At 45.2% G+C, this 21,229-nt stretch overlaps 1 protein-coding gene across 3 annotated transcripts in view; it reads left to right on the top strand.

The window, feature by feature from the left end:
• VWF (von Willebrand factor) overlaps nucleotides 1-21,229 on the top strand; it is a 313,429-nt gene that overhangs the window by 79,398 nt on the left and 212,802 nt on the right. For all 3 annotated transcript variants that reach the window (XM_061582613.1, XM_061582612.1, XM_061582614.1), the window contains 4 exons: nucleotides 397-532; nucleotides 10,673-10,773; nucleotides 12,379-12,574; nucleotides 17,672-17,887. In XM_061582613.1, coding sequence (XP_061438597.1) covers nucleotides 397-532; nucleotides 10,673-10,773; nucleotides 12,379-12,574; nucleotides 17,672-17,887 — 649 coding nt within the window. The remainder of the gene's footprint in view (nucleotides 1-396; nucleotides 533-10,672; nucleotides 10,774-12,378; nucleotides 12,575-17,671; nucleotides 17,888-21,229) is intronic.

Genomic DNA, 21,229 nt, shown 5'->3' with positions numbered 1-21,229 from the left:
ACTGACCATTGAGCTGCTCTTTGGCTATTTGCTTCTTAGATCTCTTATGCTTTTAAGACATTTGAGGGGGAATTAACATACACTATACTTGTATTGCATTGTTTTAATCATTATTGATTAAATTGATTTTTTTGTATTTTATTTTCTGTTTTGTAAATTGCTTTGGGACTTCCTGCTAGTTGTGGGAACCAACTGACAGATTTAATGAACTAAGTAAAACTTCCTAAACATGGACTCACAGAACAAGAGTTAGTCATAACAACACTGCTTGTGTACCAATAGCAGTTTTTAACATTGGTTCAGATATTACGTATGTGATGTCTCAGCAGCTGATGAACTGAAACCATCGTTAAATTGAAAGAGCAATGCTAATTTGATATTTTGATTTCCTTTTAGTGTGCTGATGACCCTGATGCAGTGTGTACGCGTTCAGTCTCTGTCCAACTCCAGGAAGAGAACAGCATCATTAAACTGAAACACGGTGGTGGCATCTCTTTGAATGGGCAGGACATAAAAATTCCTTTTATGCAAGGTGTGTTGGGTGTTATGTTGCAGTTGAGGGGTGAAATAAAACACAGAGACATCAGCTTGGGTTGAACAAGGGTCACTTTATTTAAATTACAGTAAACAAAAACCCAATTTAAAGTGACCTGCAGAGGGAAACCTAGGTGCGGGAACTGTCTATAAGCAAGTAGCTTGCCACACAGCTCTCGGGTGACAGCCCCTGCTGGAGCAAGGGCAAGCCCATCTGCTTACCCTTTACCCTGGCCACACCTTGCAGGTGAGTAGGGGGGCCTTCCCATGTCATCCCCACCCGGGGCTGTATAACCCCTGGGTAGATGAGGATAAGTTGGCCCCAGAAGTAGCCCATATCCTGCCCTAGAGCCATAAAGCCCTGAGAGACAGGCCTCTGGAACTGCAAATCACCTCCAAAGGTGCCTAAGGGGGCCACCTAGCTGTCCTTACCTATTTCCCTTCCCGCAACTTCCTGCCACAAAAGGGGGGAAAATCTCTATTTAGTCCCCCTTTACCCCACTGTCGAGAAGCACTTCTCGCAGACATCTCTGCAGGTCTCCCAAAAATAAGTCGTTACCTGCGTCTGACAGGTGAACGCCATCGGCCCTGTACAGTTCACCCTTCTGTTGCTGAATTTGGGGATGCGGAATGACTAACCCCCCTTGCCCGAGAAGAGCCAACCGAATCTGCCGGTTGACCTTCTTCCTTGATCTATCATTCCCAGCCGGGTCCCAAACATCACGCCATACCATGCGTGGAAGCAGGTCTGACCACATCAGACGTACCCAAGGCCAACACTGCCTTATCGCTTGCATTTCCTTACATGCCTGCATGCTGAGGGCCTTGCCCTTCATCAAGCCAAGGTCATTACCACCAAGGTGGATGACCAGCACTTGCGGAATTGTCCGCACCAAACCTTGCCAGAACAGAGAGGGTAGAAGCCCCAACGCATTCCTCGCCGGCCAAGCCACTGTACTGCAGCCCATCTACTGAGGCCCAACTGCGAGCCCATGCTCAACTTCGCTGCCCTCCAGGCTGCCCAGAAGACCATGCTGTGGCCGCATATAAGGATCTGCGTCCGCTCCATCCCCGTCCAGCAACCTGTCAAAACAAATAAAAATGGTTAGGCTTCCGCATTCCCTGCCCTCTAGAAGGGGCGAATGTAGCCTTATACGCATCAGAGGACCAACGTCCAACAGTCTGCACTGTTGCCTGGGGGAAACCAAAACCTGCTGCTGTAGAAGCAGCTCCAATTCTAAATGAATGTGTTCCGAATTGTGAGGCGTCGTACCCCATCCTATGCAATGCTAATTTTGTTAATGCCCAAAACTGGTAAATAGAAAGAGGATCCAAATTTACATGGGTAAATAAATATCCTTCAGCTGATCCCCTGGCTCGTAGGAAATTATTTAGAGCCTGCACTGGGTAGAGGTGAGGCTCTGATGATGGGGCGACGTGCACCTGTCTCCCCTTACATTTTTGGTCCGTTTTAGACTGTCTCAAAGTTATGCAAGCGCAGCCTCCTTCTATGGATACATCCGAAAACTGGAGGGCACGTCGAGACAGGTCTTGCTTAGAGCCAGCCACCACCTCACCTATCCTGAAAGCCCCCAAAAATAGCGTAAAGGCCACTGCATGGAATAGCACGGCTTCATAACTAGAAGAACAGACAATTTCCCACTGATGAACCATCCCTAGTATAATATCCAGTGAGAAAGGTCGACGAGAATCGGGTATGGCAGGGTGTTCTTTAGCCCACCCAGCCAACATGCGGCGGACCCTAAAGTCCCCGGTATGATCCAGAAAACCGCCTGCCTTTGCTAAAAAGGAAAGCCCCACCAGCTTACCTTGCAGCGTTCGGACTGACAGGCCCTGTTTCCTGCCGTCCACCAGGAATTCAAGCAGGTGACTTACCGAAATAGGTCACTCTGGTGCATAGCCTTTGAAGGCCCAGAAGTCCTGCATGTCCCTACCTGCTCTCTAGTCCTGCAGGCTCCGCCCGTCATGCTGCGCGTCGCGCTTACGTGACAAGCGTGACATGCGACGCTGCCCCCTTTAAAGATGGAGGCAGCATCTTCACCCCTCCCTGCAACCTTGCCCCCCTTGTCAGCTGCGCAGTGAGCGGGGTGTCATTTACTAATAGTACCTCAGACTGGGCTTGAATCTATATTCTCCTGCATTACCAAGGGGGAGGGCCCACAGCTCAGTGGCAAAGTCCATGTTTTACTTACAGAATGTCCCAGGTTCAATCCCTGACATCTCTAAAGATTCACAGGTAGCTGGATCAAAAAAAATGAGAGACGAGACTAAAGAAAATGTGTGTACTTCAAAATGTCTTCAGTTTGTACAAGATGACTCAGTTTTGTATGAGACTGACTCTGAGAAGCTCCGAAAATTATTCTTTATTTTAAAATGTATTTGCTTATGTATTTCTAAAGCTACTAGTACCACTAAGCATTATGACCTTAACCCCCCCATCATGTAATGGAGAGCTAGAAGACACACTTCACCAGTGGAACTATGGAACCGCTTTCAACCACTCGAAGATGAGACTGGAGGACAGCCTGTGGTGGAAGAATTACAGGAGACCCCATGCGACAACAAGCAAGAGGCTGAAGCTCAATGAAGCAGGGACAATGAAACCACGCCCCACAACAAGAAGAGAAGAGTAGTAGTGGTGGGAGACTCGCTACTGCATGGGATCGAAACCCAAGTATGCAGAGAAGATCCGTGGGCTCGTCAGGTATGCTGTCTACCAGGAGGACGGATTAGAGATGTGATGGAAGGGTTGCCATCACTCATCAAGCCCACCAACAGGTATCCCTTTCTCCTCATCCATGTGGGAACAAATGATACTGCCAAACAGAGCCATGAAGAAATCACATCAGACTTTGAAGCTCTGGGAAGGAAACTCAAGGACTTTGGGGCCCAGATAGTTTTTTCATCCATCCTTCCAGTACTTCGAAGAGGAGTAGAAAGGGAAAGAAAAACACTCCGTGTGAATGAATGGCTACGAAGGTGGTGCCGACATGAGAGATTTGGATTCTGGGACCACGGGCTATGCTTCCTGGAACATGGACTGCTGGCAAGTGAGGGGTTGCATCTCACAAGGACTGGGAAGAATGTGTTTGGCCACAGAATGGAGAAGTTCATCAGGAGGGCTTTAAACTGAATCGTATGGGGGAGGGAGATGTAAACTTGGTGGTAACAACTGGTGAAGGCTTGTGCACAGTAACAGGAACAGAGAGATCGGCTCTAATAGGGCCCAGTGACAGTCTTCAGAAAAATGTAGTAAGGAAGCCAAGCCATAAATCACATGGTCTTCGATGTCTGTATACTAATGCGCAGAGCATGGGAAACAAGCCGGACGAACTTGAACTCTTAATACAGGAGGGTAATTACGACTTGATAGGTATAACTGAACTTTAGTGGAGTGACTCCCATGACTGGAATACAGTAATTGAAGGATATAATTTGTAAAAAAACCCAGAAGGAATAAAAAGGGAGGTGGAGTCGCGCTATATGTTACAAATATATATCTCTGCACAGGAGTACAGGAAGATGAGCTTCTTAGCTCCACCTAGAGTATCTGGATTAAAATTAATGGGGCAAATAATAAAAGGAATGTGGTGCTTGGAGTCTACTACCGACCACCCAATCAAGGAGAAGATGAGAATGTAACTTTTGAAAAGCAAATTACCAGTGTTTCGAGGAGGCATGATGTAGTAGTAATGGGGGACTTCAATTATCCCGATATCTGTTGGGAGACAAATTCTGCCAAACAAGAAATTTCTGACTTGTGCTGAGATAACTTTCTCCTACAGAAAGTGGAGGAAGCAACCAGAGGATCAGCTATCCTGGACTTGATTCTAACTAACAGAGATGATTTGGTGGATGAAGTGCAGTTATGGGAACTATGGGGGAAAGTGACCACACCATACTTGAATTCTTGATTTTAACAGAAGCAAAAGCTGAGAATAGCCATACGCGCACCCTGGACTTCAGGAAAGCTGATTTTAATAAATTCAGAACAATTGTAAGTACGGTTCCCTGCAAGTGATCCTAATGAGAAAAGGAGGCCAGGATGGGTGGGAGTTTCTACAAAAGGAAATTCTAAAAGCGCAATGGCAAGCAATTCCAACAAGGAAAAAAGGGGGAAAACAGCAGAAGAAGCCAATGTGGCTTCACAAAAAGCATAGAGATGATCTGAAAACAAAAAAGGCCACATACAGGAAGTGGAACGAAGGCCAGGCCACAAAGGAAGAGTACAGGCAGGTATCACGGAATTGCCAGGATGGCATCAGGAAGGCTAAAGCTGAGAATGAGCTGAGGCTAGCGAGGGATGCTAAAAGCAACAAAAAAGCTTTCTTCAGGTACATCCATAGTAAAAGACAGAGAAAAGAAATGGTGGCACAGCTACTCAATGAGGATGGCAAAATAATAACAGATGACAAAGAAAAGGCAGAAGTGCTGAATTCCTACTGTGGCTCAGTCTCCTCCCAAAAAAGGGTCTGTGACTGTCCTGGGAAACATGAAGTAGAAGGGGCAGGATTGGAGCTTGAGATTGATAGACAAACGTTCAAGGAATACCTACTCACTCTGAACAAGTTCAAATCAGCAGGGCCCGATAAAGTGCATCCTAGAGTATTGAAGGAACTGGCTGAAGAACTGTCAGAACTGCTGTCTATTATCTTTGCGAAATCATGGAGGACTGGTGAAGTGCCAGACGACTAGAGGAGAGTTAATGTTGTCCCTATCTTCAGAAAGGGCAAAAAGGAGGAACCGGGGAACTACAGACCAGTCAGCCTAACATCAATCCCTGGAAAAATTCCGGAGTGGATTATAAAGCAGTCATTCTGTAAGCACCTTGAAAACAATGCAGTGATTACTAGGAGCCAACATGGATTTATGAAGAACAAATCCTGCCAAACTAATCTTATCTCATTTTTTGATCGGGTAACCTCCCTTGTAGACTGTGGGAATGCTGTGGACATAATATATCTCGACTTCAGCAAAGCTTTTGACAAAGTGCCCCATGATATTCTGATTAGGAAGCTAGCTAAATGTGGGCTGGATGGAACAACTATCAGGTGGATCCAAAGTTGGCTCCAGAATCGTACTCAAAGAGTACTTATCAATGGTTCCTTCTCAAACTGGGTGGAAGTAACGAGTGGGGTACTACAAGGATTTGGATTCTGGGACCATGGGCTCGGTCTTGGGCCCAGTGCTCTTCAACATTTTTATTAATGACTTGGATGAGGAGGTACGGAGCATGCTTATCAAATTTGCAGATGATACAAAATTGGGAGGCACAGCCAATACCGTGGAAGACAGAAACAAAATTCAAAGAGACCTTGATAGGCTGGAGCATTGGGCTGAAAACAACAGAATGAAATTCAACAGGGATAAATGCAAAGTTCTACACTTAGGAAAAAGAAACCAAATGCACAGTTATAAGATGGGGGATACTTGGCTCAGCAATACGACATGTGAGAAAGATCTTGGAATTGTCGTTGATCACAAGCTGAATATGAGCCAACAGTTTGATGTGGCTGCAAAAAAGGCAAATGCTATATTAGGCTGCATTAACAGAAATATAGTTTCCAAATTGTGTGAAGTATTAGTTCCCCTCTATTCAGCACTGGTTAGGTCTCATCTTGAATACTGCGTCCAGTTCTGGTCTCAGCACTTCAAGATGGATGCAGACAAACTGGAACAGGTTCAGAGGAGGGCAACAAGGATGATCAGGGGACTGGAAACAAAGCCCTGTGAGGAGAGACTGAAAGAACTGGGCATGTTTAGCCTGGAGAGGAGAAGACTGAGGGGAGATATGATAGCACTCTTCAAGTACATGAAAGGTTGTCACATAGAGGAGGGGCGGGATCTCTTCTCGATCGTCCCAGAGTGCAGGACATGGAATAATGGGCTCAAGTTGCAGGAAGCCAGATTTCAACTGGGCATCAGGAAAAACATCCTAATTATTAGAGCTGTACGACAATGGAACCAATTAGGTAGTGAACTCTCTGACACTGGAGGCATTCAAGAGGCAGCTGGACAGCCATCTGTTGGGAATGCTTTGATTTGGATTCCTGCATTGAGCAGGGGGTTGAACTTGAAGGGCTTATAGGCCCCTTCCATCTCTACTATTTTATGATTCTCTGATTTGTTAGGAGTAATGTAAGTTGAATGGTTAATGTGCATAACAACTGGCCATTGTGCAGATTCATCAGGCCTCATGGAGAATGTGCACATAATCAGTCTATGAAGATTGTGCACATTTCCCAGTCAATATACATAACCAACTTGGGCAATGTGCAAATCACAACTGCTTTTTGTCCTTTTCTGGGGCAGTATGCATATTTTCAGTCAGTGTGCATGATCTTGAAAAAGGATGCCCTTGGTTTCCGTCTCTAGTTCAGAAGTGTGCAATCTGCAGTCCCCCCAGGCTACTTCTGACTGTTTGCCTAGTCTTCCATGGACCACAGCATACCCTTCCACTGATCAGCCAGACAGTGGGAAGAACGGTGGGCCTCCAGATAAAGTTTAACATTTTCTCACCCTCAGCTGTTGACCAGTCACTGAGCAGCACAAGGGGAGGTCTACCCCCCCACAATTCTGATGGAAGCTTAGAAAAAAGTTGAATAGCAGCATGGGGTCCAGCATCAGTACGACTGCAGGGAAGGGAAGAGTTAACCACCTGAGGAAGGGTGACCCAGCAGGGAAAAGGGGTCTTTCCCAGGAGAGAAAGAATGTGAAGCACCTCAGGTTCCATCCACTTCTGGCCCCTCCCACTGTTGTCACATTATGTCCCAAGACTTAATTTTCATGGGAAGAAGTAGCCTAATTCTTTTTGCTGAAGTCATTTCAGGGCTCCAGGACTGGATGTTGGCTGGTCAGAAACACAAGCCATATGCATAGTCTCTGAACTGGTGTCAGAGAACGTGACTTCATCTTCCAGTCAATATAAGAACATTTCATATTGTCCCACCAACTTCCATTTCAAAAGCGGAAATTAAAGATGGGCAAAACATTAGAGATTTACTGTTTACATCCTGTTATGAAAAACTGTAACAGATGCAGTTAATGGATGTTTGTGGAACTGAAATCATTTATTGACACTGCAATCCAAAGTCTGGCTGGAGAGTAGCACGGCTTAATGGACTGGCACAGCCAAAGCTTCATCTGCAGCTCAGCTGCTCATGCAACCCAGGGCACAAGGCAGGGGCAGAAAATTGCTGGGGGGCCCCAGGAAGGGGCTGTTCTGGCCAGGCCCTACTGGATCTCAAGCTGGCCTTGCTGCTCACAGCATCCAAGTGTAATTTGGGCTCCAGGCTGGTGCAGTGATTTCCCTGGCTGGCGTGAGTAGCAGGACTATGAAAGCGGCCCCAGCCCCACTGTTCCGTTAAGCCATGGCACTCCCAGATTGGTGTTTGGATATAGCCAGTGTTTCTGATCTGTCATCCTTTTTCTCTCCCAGCCCTCTTTTACCTGCTGGGTAACATGCAACTGACAGGGGAACACTGAGGGTGGGGTAAAAGGTGGGACTGCAGAAAAAAAGGTCATTTTTGAACCCAGCCCTTCTTGCTGCTGCTTGGTTGATTTGTGGGAGGGTACGTTGTGGGCCACATACGATTAGGCAGTGGGCGAGAAGTAGCCCAGAGAGCATGGATTGCCCTTCTGAACTAAACATAGAAACCAAGGGGATGTTTCTTGGAGACTATGTATGCTGACATGAGTTGATTTGAAGCTGTTGTGTGAGAAACTATCTTCCTCCCAAAACCGGATATTTTGCGATGAGGAAAGTAAGGGGAAATGCACCAAACAGTATGGGATAACATTTATTGACTCAACAACATTTAACCTCTCTGCAAACAAATAAGAATGAATGCTCAGTACACAGGTTGTCTGAAAGTGACCTGTGGCTTCGAGGTGAGCTACCCATTACGTTGTGTCACATTGCAAGTAGTTCAGTTTTGCTTGTATAGAACACGTAAGGGCTCCTTCCACAAGCTATCTCGACAGGCAAGGGTGAGTGGAGATGCTCAAAGTGCTGGCATTCCCTTTACAATCCCTCTGCTCCCTGGTATCCTTCTGGGGAGGCTTGCGGATTTGGGAGTTGGAGGTACTGCTTGGCAGTGGTTCCGCTCCTATCTGGCAGGTCGCCTCCAGAAAGTAGTGCTTGGGGAGCACTACTCGACACCCTGGGTGCTCCAATATGGAGTCCCGAAGGGATCAGTTCTGTCCCCCATGCTCTTTAACATCTATATGAAGCCGCTGGGTGCTGTCATTAGGAGTTTTGGAGTGCGTTCTCATCAGTACGCTGATGATACGCAGCTCTACTTCTCCTTTTCATCTTCTTCAGGTGAGGCTGTCAAGGTCCTAAACCAATGCTTGGCCGCAATAATGGACTGGATGAGAGCGAACAAATTGAAGCTCAATCCAGACAAGACTGAGATGCTGTTAGTAAATGGATCCCCTGACCAGATGGATGTTCGACCTGTTCTGGATGAGGTTACACTCCCCCTGAAGGAGCAGGTGCGCAGCTTGGGAGTCCTTCTGGACCCGTCCTTGTCACTTGAGGCGCAGGTGGCCTCGGTGGCATGGAGTGCTTTTTACCAACTTAGGCTGGTAGCCCAGCTACGTCCGTATCTGGACAGGGAACATCTTGCTTCAGTTGTCCATGCTCTGGTAACCTCTCGATTGGACTACTGCAATGCACTATACCTGGGGCTGCCCTTGAAGACGGTTCAGAAACTACAGCTTGTGCAGAATGCAGCGGCCAGATTAATAACCGGGACCAAGCGGTCGGAACATGTGACACCGATTCTGGCCCGCTTGCACTGGCTGCCTATATGTTTCTGGGCCCGATTCAAGGTGCTGGTTTTAACCTATAAAGCCTTACACGGCACGGGCCCACAATACCTGATGGAACGTCTCTCCCGATATGAACCTACCCGTACACTGTGCTCAACATCGAAGGCCCTCCTCCGGGTGCCTACTCAGAAAGACGCCCAGAAGGTGACTACAAGAAAGAGGGCCTTCTCGGTAGCAGCCCCCGAACTATGGAACACCCTTCCTGACGAGGTACGCCTGGCGCCTACTTTACTATCTTTTTGGCGCCAGGTGAAAACCTTCCTCTTTGCCCAGGCATCTTAATATTTTTAGCATTTTAGTATTTGTATTTAATGTTTGTAAAGATAGTTATATGTTTCATCTTTTTTTCTCTAATTACTTTTGATTTGTATTTAATATGGGTTTATTATGTTAATCTTACTTTTGTTGTATGTTTAAATTGTTGATTTGATGATCAGGTGGTTTTTAAATTGAATGTAAATATATATTTTTTATCCAATGTACACCGCCCAGAGAGCCTTGCTATGTGCGGTATAAAAATTGAATTAAATAAAAAAATAAAATAAAAATAAATAAATATCAGGGTCAAGATTTCTTCCACTGTTTGCTCTAGTGGTAAATTTTCTTAGCAGGTTGAAGGAGGATGAGTAGGGAACATTAGTTATGGGAGATAAAAACAGAAGAAGCAAGAAACCAAGCCAATTGGCACTTCCTGCCCTCTAACAAGGAACTGATCAGCTGAGAGTGAATCTTAATAGACTTTCCTCCTTACCTGGGTCATAGTGTTATAGGATTGTGGGGGTGGGTTTGGATCTGTGATATCTGTGAGATCCCTTGTAGCTTATAACTGTGTGCCTATAAGAGATACAGTCTGCAGTGGAGAGACCTGCTACACTGGGCAAACCAGTTTCCTTTGCATAAGCTAATAGTTTAGCCAAGTCAGCCTGTGAGTTAATGGGTTTATTGAGTAGTCAATATGCATATCTAAAGAGATGTGGCCAAGAGATATCATGTTGCTATTGAAACTCTACAAGAGAGAGGCCCTGGGAGATTGGGGCCAGGCATAAATAGGAATGGTAAGCAGAAAACTAGTACTTCTAGCCATCCCTGCTTGTGGAGGGAGCTCTTCAGTACCCTATACAAAGATAGCAGAGCTACTTGAAGTGTGAAGTTTGGCTATTGAATCACAACATGTATTTAGCTCCAGTAGACAACTTAGGTCTGTCTAGATTCCCCATATTATCTCTACATTGTCTTGTTATCCATCCCTATGTACATGTAATTAGACTATTGGCTTTTCCAGGTGCTTTACGTATTCACCACACTGTCATGTCTTCAGTTCGCCTCAGCTATAAGGAGAATATGCAGATTGACTGGGATGGACATGGAGCTCTTGTGATGAGGGTATGACCCTCCCCTTTTATCCATAGTTAAATCGATTTTTTCCCCTAAGTAAATGTGATTGTGGCATGCTAGAAATTCTGGATCTTCTTTCTGCTCACTTGCAGAGTAAAACACAGGCCATTCTTTTCTAGAAGTGCAATTGTTTGTATTGCAGGAATGTTTAGGGCTTATTTACCTTCCATTCTTATTAACTGCAGTACACTGTCAGGCCTGGTTTTGGGATGGTATCAGCCTTGGTTGCACTGGTGGATGACTTTCTTCGGGACAGGGACAAGGGGAGTGTTGACCTTGTTCTTGTTTGATCTCTCAGCAGCTTTCGATACAAGTGGCCGTGGTTTCCTTTGGTACACTTTCAATCAAAGGTGCAGTGGAAATGAAAGAATAGTCCAGTAGCACTTATAAAGGCTAGCAAATGTATTATTACATTAACATTCATGGATTACATTTGGCTTGCACCCTGCCTGCATACCCCACCCAGGCAAGCCTGTCCCAGGAAGCAGCACACATTGGATTTGCTGAGGATCTACATGTAGAGTCCAATGTTTATAGGCATGAACACCATGGTTGTGTCCCAGATTCTTTTTTCTTTGATGTTTAGGGTGTTGTTGTTTTTCATGATTCCAAACCTGGCCACACACACACACATCTCCCTTAGTTCAAAATCAGAGACAGGCAGGCTGGAGATAGACTTTGTATTATTAATCATTCTTTATCAGTATTGAGTATATATCCACTCCACTTTTCCTACAAGAAACTCAAGGTGGCATTCATGGAATTCCTGTTCCCCATGTTATCCTCATGACAACCCTGTGAGGTAGGTTAGGCTGAGAAACGGTGACTGGCTCAAGGTCACACTGAACTTCATGGCTGAGTGATGATTTTAACCCTGATCTGCCAGGTCCTAGTCCACTTAATATCCCTCCACCTTCTTCTACATTCTGGAAAAAAGATATAGAAGTGAACAATTAGGGGGAGGGGAATAATTTCCCCCCAAAATCTGGAAATTTGAGGGGGTCCTTGTTAACAGTCCTATTAAGTCTTTAAGACTAACCTATTCAGGCTGCAATACTGTACATACTTATCAGGGAGCGATGCCCATGGAATTTCTTTGGCCTGAACCCACATTAGAAATTGTGAGAAGTTCTGAACCAAGGTACAGCACTTAGGTAGGTGCTAAGTATTCATAAAACGGAAATGCTGAGCATCTACTGCTTCCTTTCAAAGGGGAGGACAGGGAGAAAACAGGTGGAAGCCACACAACTTGTCTCCCAGCAGAGAAGCGTCTCTTACTGCAGGGACCCCTTCTGAACCAAAGTCAGACATTTTTCAGTTTAGTCAGGTGCTACGTATTTGCATAACTGCAATGCTTAATTGCCCACAGTATCTTTGCAAGGGATGGGGATGGGGAGAAAACCAGAACAACTGGCCATGCCCCCGTCACCTCATTGGCCATGCCCCCATGACTCTCTGGCAGCCCTACAAAGTCCAAGGGATTCTAGCCGTCATTCCCAACATAATTTACTGCACAGAGTAAATTTTGCAATTTACTGGAAATAAACAAATTATAACATTCATAAATACTGAATCTAACCTATGTTTCTTCAGTTATCCTCAGAATATACTGAACGAACTTGTGGTCTATGTGGTAACTACAATGGCAACCAAGGAGATGATTTTCTTACACCTTCCGGCCTGGTGGAAATCCTTGTGGAAGACTTTGGAAATTCCTGGAAGCTCAGGGAAGATTGTCAAGATTTGCAGAAACAAGATACCAATTCCTGTAATCTCAACCCTCCCTTAGGTACTGGCACAACTGAGCCAGAGTTGGCAATGTAAAAGGAAAGCAGCATGTTTTTTTTCTTTTAGCATAATCTTTTGCATTGCAGAGAATTCTGTGAGGAAAGGGTTCTCTGAAGTGAAAAAAACTGAGAACAAGTCTGCCAGTTCTTAACGTTTTATCTCTCTGTCATACTCTGCACTGCCATGCTCAGAATCTGTCAAAGACATTTAGAAAAGGCAGACAACCACTGGAGATTGAGGATGGGAAAGTGGGGAATATAATTCTGCCTCTTTATTAGCCATACTCAATAATTATTATTGCTATTTATTAAATATTTAGCTTGCCCTTCCTCCCAGAAGGAGCCCAGGGCAGCATTCGCTAGGGGTGAGGAGGAAAAAGGCAACATGGAAATCTTGGTTTGGAACAGGGGAAAGAGGTGATGCAGAGCATTTCTTCTTTCTGCGAGAAGAGTACTGGGGAAGATAAAAGGTTGGAGGCTGTCCGAACACCTATGAAATGTCACAGACTTTTAATGAGTAGTAATACTATAACGTAGCATTTATATAGTACTTTCTGAATGTTTAAGGCACTTCACATAACATTATCTGAGTGATACTATGAGACAGGTCAGTATTATTCCCTTCATAACTGGGGATTGTATTGGAGGGTGAGTAGTTTACTTAAAACAAGTTCATGGATAGAAAGTTTAGCCAGGGATTTCCCACATTTTTAGCTGTTGAACCATCCTAGCCGTCAATAAAGTTAACTCACTAACCACTATCAAGTAGTTAGTTCTAAACTGCTAAGCCAAACAATTACTTGTATTTATTTAATTAGATTTTGAATAAGAACATAAGAACATAAGAAGAGCCTGCTGGATCAGGCCAGTGGCCCATCTAGTCCAGCATCCTGTTCTCACAGTGGCCAACCAGGTGCATGGGGGAAGCCCGCAAGCAGGACCCGAGTGCAAGAACACTCTCCCCTCCTGAGGCTTCCGGCGACTGGTTTTCAGAAGCATGCTGCCTCTGACTAAGGTGGCAGAGCACAGCCATCATGGCTAGTAGCCATTGATAGCCCTGTCCTCCATGAATTTGTCTAATCTTCTTTTAAAGCCATCCAAGCTGGTGGCCATTACTGCATCTTGTGGGAGCAAATTCCATAGTTGAACTATGCGCTGAGTAAAGAAGTACTTCTTTTTCTCTGTCCTGAATCTTCCAACATTCAGCTTCTTTGAATGTCCACGAGTTCTAGTATTATGAGAGAGGGAGAAGAACTTTTCTCTATCCACTTTCTCCATGCCATGCATAATTTTATACACTTCTATCATGTCTCCTCTGACCCGCCTTTTCTCTAAACTAAAAAGCCCCAAATGCTGCAACCTTTCCTCGTAAGGGAGTCGCTCCATCCCCTTGATCATTCTGGTTGCCCTCTTCTGAACCTTTTCCAACTCTATAATATCCTTTTTGAGATGAGGCGACCAGAACTGTACACAGTATTCCAAATGCGGCCGCACCATAGATTTATACAACGGCATTATGATATCGGCTGTTTTATTTTCAATACCTTTCCTAATTATCGCTAGCATGGAATTTGCCTTTTTCACAGCTGCCGCACACTGGGTCAACATTTTCATCGTGCTGTCCACTACAACCCCGAGGTCTCTCTCCTGGTCGGTCACCGCCAGTTCTGACCCCATGAGCGTATATGTGAAATTAAGATTTTTTGCTCCAATATGCATAATTTTACACTTGTTTATATTGAATTGCATTTGCCATTTTTCCGCCCATTCACTCAGTTTGGAGAGGTCTTTTTGGAGCTCTTCGCAATCCCTTTTTGTTTTAACAACCCTGAACAATTTAGTGTCGTCAGCAAACTTGGCCACTTCACTGCTCACTCCTAATTCTAGGTCATTAATGAACAAGTTGAAAAGTACAGGTTCCAATACCGATCCTTGAGGGACTCCACTTTCTACAGCCCTCCATTGGGAGAACTGTCCGTTTATTCCTACTCTCTGCTTTCTGCTTCTTAACCAATTCCTTATCCACAAGAGGACCTCTCCTCTTATTCCATGACTGCTAAGCTTCCTCAGAAGCCTTTGGTGAGGTACCTTGTCAAACGCTTTTTGAAAGTCTAAGTACACTATGTCCACTGGATCACCTCTATCTATATGCTTGTTGACACTCTCAAAGAATTCTAATAGGTTACTGAGACAGGACTTTCCCTTGCAGAAGCCATGCTGGCTCTGCTTCAACAAGGCTTGTTCTTCTATGTGCTTAGTTAATCTAGCTTTAATAATACTTTCTACCAGTTTTCCAGGGACAGAAGTTAAGCTAACTGGCCTGTAATTTCCGGGATCCCCTCTGGATCCCTTTTTGAAGATTGGCGTTACATTTGCCACTTTCCAGTCCTCAGGCACGGAGGAGGACCCAAGGGACAAGTTACATATTTTAGTTAGCAGATCAGCAATTTCACCTTTGAGTTCTTTGAGAACTCTCGGGTGGATGCCATCCGGGCCCGGTGATTTGTCAGTTTTTATATTGTCCATTAAGCTTAGAACTTCCTCTTTCGTTACCACTATTTGTCTCATTTCCTCAGAATCCCTTCCTGCAAATGTTAGTTCAGGTTCAGGGATCTGCCCTATATCTTCCACTGTGAAGACAGATGCAAAGAATTCATTTAGCTTCTCTGCAATCTCCTTATCGTTCTTTAGTACACCTTTGACTCCCTTATCATCCAAGGGTCCAATTGTCTCCCTAGATGGTCTCCTGCTTTGAATGTATTTATAGAATTTTTTGTTGTTGGTTTTTATGTTCTTAGCAATGTGCTCCTCAAATTCTTTTTTAGCATCCCTTATTGTCTTCTTGCATTTCTTTTGCCAGAGTTTGTGTTCTTTTTTATTTTCTTCATTTGGACAAGACTTCCATTTTTTGAAGGAAGACTTTTTGCCTCTAAGAGCTTCCTTGACTTTGCTCGTTAACCATGCTGGCATCTTCTTGGCCCTGGCGGTACCTTTTCTGATCTGCGGTATGCACTCCAGTTGAGCTTCTAATATAGTGTTTTTAAACAACTTCCAAGCATTTTCGAGTGATGTGACCCTCTGGACTTTGTTTTTCAGCTTTCTTTTTACCAATCCCCTCATTTTTGTGAAGTTTCCTCTTTTGAAGTCAAATGTGACCGTGTTGGATTTTCTTGGCAATTGGCCAGTTACATGTATGTTTAATTTAATAGCACTGTGGTCACTGCTCCCAATCGGTTCAACAACACTTACATCTTGCACCAGGTCCCGGTCCCCACTGAGGATTAAGTCCAGGGTTGCCATCCCTCTGGTCGGTTCCATGACCAACTGGTCTAGGGAATAGTCATTTAGAATATCTAGAAACTTTGCTTCTTTGTCATGACTGGAACACATATGCAGCCAGTCTATGTCCGGGTAGTTGAAGTCACCCATTACTACCACATTTCCCAGTTTGGATGCTTCCTCAATTTTATATCTCATCTCAAGGTCTCCCTGAGCGTTTTGATCAGGGGGACAATAGATCGTTCCCAGTATTAAGTCCCTCCTGGGGCATGGTATCACCACCCACAACGATTCTGTGGAGGAGTCTGCCTCTTTTGGGGTTTGAGCTTGCTGGATTCAATGCCTTCTTTCACGTATAGAGCGACTCCGCCACCAATACGTCCTGCCCTGTCCTTCCGATATCGTTTATATCCAGGGATAACCGTATCCCACTGGTTTTCTCCATTCCACCAGGTCTCCGTTATGCTCACTAGATCAATGCTCTCCTCTATGACCAAGCACTCCAGTTCTCCCATCTTGGTTCGCAGGCTCCTAGCATTAGCCTACAGGCACTTGTAAGCAGTGTCTCTCTTCAAGTGTCTTTGGCACTTGTGGTTAGGCCTGTGGTAATTTTGCTCTTCTGAATTTATATCCTGTGCCCCTGCTCTCACAATGTCTACTTCTAGGCCTACCCCTTTTAAAATTTCATCATTTCTTTGGTTTTTATCCCAGGGGGGAGGTTTATTCCGAACCGGAAAGAAAAAATGAAACAAGATATAAAAACCAAAAAGTAAATACGATAGATATTAATAATTAAAGAAATGTACAGGAATAAATATTCATTGTACACCTGTTTGAACAGAGAAGGGGGAAAGGGGGTTGCTTATTGGCCCAGACTTGTCCAGTGCCCATTGCTCTTTTATGCAAAGTAACCCATGTAGCGGGGCCATATATTCAAGAATTTCCCGTCCTTTTTTCGCTTATGGAAGGTCCCTTTCTCCTAGGCAGCTATCTGGACCTTGTTTTCCATCCATTGTATGATTAGCAGGAAGGATCTTTCCTTCCAATATTGTCAAGCATTTGGCCACTATGAATGCTTACAGTAGCCAATCATGTTGTCCCTTAGTCAAGTTCCAAAGGGTTGGTACATAGGTCAGCAAGGTGTTAACATCTCTGAATCTCAATGATGTGTCTAAAACCATATTTATGTGGCTGGTTACCTCTGACCAGAATGTGGCAACTTTTGGACGGGATCACATCATGTGACACAACGTTGCTTTGAGGGGCACCACAGTGCCAGCACTTACCTTTGTTTGACGTATTTTTCCAAAACAAATGGTAGGCTCCAATATACCCTGAAGATTTGTTGTTGTTATATTATGCCTAGACTAATCTCCGTGGAAACCAATTTGAGAGACCAGTGCCTAACATGCACTGGATGTTCGCCGCTCCACTGTGTCCTCAATCCCTCAAGGTCTGGTTTTGTTTAGTCCCTTAAGGGTTTGGTATAGAGATATTACTGGCTCAGGGAGTTCTTTTGTGGTATTAAGTCCTCCAGCAATGCTGGGTAAGCCAAACAAAGACTTAGCGTGACTATACTGGCTCCCAGGGAGAAAGTCACATATGTTTTCTCTTCTGATCCTTCTGCTGTGGGCTAAGCCATAGTTTGGCTTAATGTGTTGTCCATCCCCAGACTTATTTGTCTGGCAAACAGTGGTTTGGCTGAGCTTTGTGTGTTGAGGCAATGTGTTTTTGATTGGTGATGGTGGTTCCTATTTCTTTCATTAGCAGTTGATGCAATAGTAGTAATAAGATAACATTTTGAATTATTTTCATTTCAGCCAAGTATGCTGAAGGCTCATGCTCAATTCTATTATCACCATTGTTTGAACTCTGCCACCACAAAGTCAATCCATCTCCATACCTCAAGAATTGCCGCTATGATGTTTGTTCCTGTTCTGATGGCAAAGACTGCTTGTGTGCTGCTATCTCTGCTTATGCCATGGCTTGTGCTCGCAAAGAAGTTCTCATCAATTGGAGGCAGCCCGATTTTTGTGGTATGTGTATGTAGCTAAAAAGTGTTAATATAAGCCATGACATGGTGTTTGATGTGTTTTAATGTGCTTTGTGTGAAGTTAAACACGCATTTTAATGTGCATTGGGTGTATGTGCTGCCCTGGGCTCCTGCTGGGAGGAAGGGCGGGATATATAAATAAATGTATGTATGTATGTGATCATGCATTGCTAAAGTATCCCATCCCACTTCACATAGCAGACCAGGGCCTTAAGAATCAGATATGGCTCAGGATTAGGGATGGGCCAGAATTCTGCTGAGTTCGGATTTAGCACCAGATTTTTAAATAGTTCACAATATTCTCTACCTTTGTGGAGCAATCGCTTTGGGAGAATGGTTGTAGCTCAGTGGTAGAGTATCTTCCCTGCATGCAGAAGGCCCCAGGTTCAATCCTTGGCACTGCCAGGTAGGGCTGAGAAAGACTCCCTCCCTAAAAGCTTAAACAGCCCCGCCCCTCGCTCAGGAAGGAAGCCTGAGAGAATACTAAAGAGTTAAGCCCCAGCTGATAGCCATCAGCCTCAAGTAACACATCATTGGCTGGCAGCAGTAGCTGGGAGGAACCAGCCACACATATAAAGTTAGAGCACCCTAGCGAGGGAGCCTGCTCCACGAGCTAGAGGGAGCCCCAGCTGATGAAGCGTCAAGGCCCCAGCTGACAAAGCGTCAAGGCGAGTTAAGCAGCAGAGCGAGTTCGGCAGCAGGGCGAGGAGGCTAGGGCCCCCCACTCTGCCCATCTGTTCCCTGACCTCAACTAAACCGCAGTCTCCAACCCGTTGACGTAATAAACCTTAAACAAAACTATGCAGGTAAGAAGCCAGCAGGGGTGTGGGGGCTTTCCAGTGTTTTGCACCGCCTGCAGCATGTACGACTATCTGCCTGTTGGACAGAAGTCGTGGGTGTGCTCTCGGTGCAATGAGCTCCTGGCTCTCCGGGAATGACTTCATTTCCTTGAGGCCAAGGTGGCGGACCTGGAAAAGCTGAGAGAGGCAGAGAGGTGTGTGGAGGAGGCCTTCAGGGACGTTATAGCTGTGTCCCACTCCAACGATGATAGCTCTCCTGCTATCATGGACAACGATGGTCTCGGGGAAGGAGAGCATCCAGCTGAGGAAGAGGGAAATGATCCCTTAGAAGGGACCCATTCCTTGGGGGATGAGCAGCTATCCTCTCGTGCCGAGGATATATCTCCAGGGGGTGGAGGGATCCTTGTAGTGGGTGATTCGATCATTAGGAACATAGACAGTGGGGGGTATGATGGGCATGTAGACCGCAAGGTGTTTTGCCTGCCTGGTGCGAAGGTTGCGGATATCGCCCGTCGTTTAGATAGTTTGGTAGACAGTGCTGGGAAGGAGTCAGTGGTCGTGGTGCAGGTTGGCACCAACGACATGGGGAAATGCAGCCGTGAGGTCCTGGAAGCAAAATTTAGGTTGCTAGGTAGGATGCTAAAAGCCAGGACCTCCAAGGTGGCTTTCTCTGAAATGCTACCGGTTCCACGCGCAGGACCAGCCAGACAGGCCCAGCTTCGCAGTCTCAATGCGTGGATGAGACGATGGTGTCGGGTGGAAGGGTTTGGATTTGTTAGGCACTGGGGAACATTTTGGGACAAGCCGGGCCTGTACAAAAGGGACGGGCTCCACTTGAACCAGAATGGAACCAGACTGCTGGCACTTAAAAAGGTGGCAGAGCAGCTTTTAAACTGACTGAGGAGGGAAACCCGACAGGAGCTGAGAAAGGTCCGGTTCGGAATAAACCTCCCCCCTGGGATAAAAACCGAAGAAATGATGAGATTTTAAAAGGGGTAGGCCTAGAAGTAGGCATTGTGAGAGCAGGGGCACAGGATATAAATTCAGAAGAGCAAAATTACCACAGGCCTAACCACAAGTGCCAAAGACACTTGAAGAGAGACACTGCTTACAAGTGCCTGTACGCTAATGCTAGGAGCCTGCGAACCAAGATGGGAGAACTGGAGTGCTTGGTCTTAGAGGAGAGCATTGATCTAGTGAGCATAACGGAGACCTGGTGGAATGGAGAAAACCAGTGGGATACGGTTATCCCTGGATATAAACGATATCGGAAGGACAGGGCAGGATGTATTGGTGGCGGAGTCGCTCTATACGTGAAAGAAGGCATTGAATCCAGCAAGCTCAAACCCCAAAAGAGGCAGACTCCTCCACAGAATCGTTGTGGGTGGTGATACCATGCCCCAGGAGGGACTTAATACTGGGAACGATCTATTGTCCCCCTGATCAAAACGCTCAGGGAGACCTTGAGATGAGATATAAAATTGAGGAAGCATCCAAACTGGGAAATGTGGTAGTAATGGGTGACTTCAACTACCCGGACATAGACTGGCTGCATATGTGTTCCAGTCATGACAAAGAAGCAAAGTTTCTAGATATTCTAAATGACTATTCCCTAGACCAGTTGGTCATGGAACCGACCAGAGGGATGGCAACCCTGGACTTAATCCTCAGTGGGGACCGGGACCTGGTGCAAGATGTAAGTGTTGTTGAACCGATTGGGAGCAGTGACCACAGTGCTATTAAATTAAACATACATGTAACTGGCCAATTGCCAAGAAAATCCAACACGGTCACATTTGACTTCAAAAGAGGAAACTTCACAAAAATGAGGGGATTGGTAAAAAGAAAGCTGAAAAACAAAGTCCAGAGGGTCACATCACTCGAAAATGCTTGGAAGTTGTTTAAAAACACTATATTAGAAGCTCAACTGGAGTGCATACCGTAGATCAGAAAAGGTACCGCCAGGGCCAAGAAGATGCCAGCATGGTTAACGAGCAAAGTCAAGGAAGCTCTTAGAGGCAAAAAGTCTTCCTTCAAAAAATGGAAGTCTTGTCCAAATGAAGAAAATAAAAAAGAACACAAACTCTGGCAAAAGAAATGCAAGAAGACAATAAGGGATGCTAAAAAAGAATTTGAGGAGCACATTGCTAAGAACATAAAAACCAACAACAAAAAATTCTATAAATACATTCAAAGCAGGAGACCATCTAGGGAGACAATTGGACCCTTGGATGATAAGGGAGTCAAAGGTGTACTAAAGAACGATAAGGAGATTGCAGAGAAGCTAAATGAATTCTTTGCATCTGTCTTCACAGTGGAAGATATTGTCCCTGAACCTGAACTAACATTTGCAGGAAGGGATTCTGAGGAAATGAGACAAATAGTGGTAACGAGAGAGGAAGTTCTAAGCTTAATGGACAATATAAAAACTGACAAATCACCGGGCCCGGATGGCATCCACCCGAGAGTTCTCAAAGAACTCAAAGGTGAAATTGCTGATCTGCTAACTAAAATATATAACTTGT

This window comes from Rhineura floridana, chromosome 8, assembly GCF_030035675.1.
Source record: "Rhineura floridana isolate rRhiFlo1 chromosome 8, rRhiFlo1.hap2, whole genome shotgun sequence".
Taxonomy (NCBI): Eukaryota; Metazoa; Chordata; class Lepidosauria; order Squamata; family Rhineuridae; genus Rhineura; species Rhineura floridana.
The sequence above is the reverse complement of the archived record's forward strand: the minus strand, read 5'-3'. Positions and strand labels throughout refer to the sequence as shown.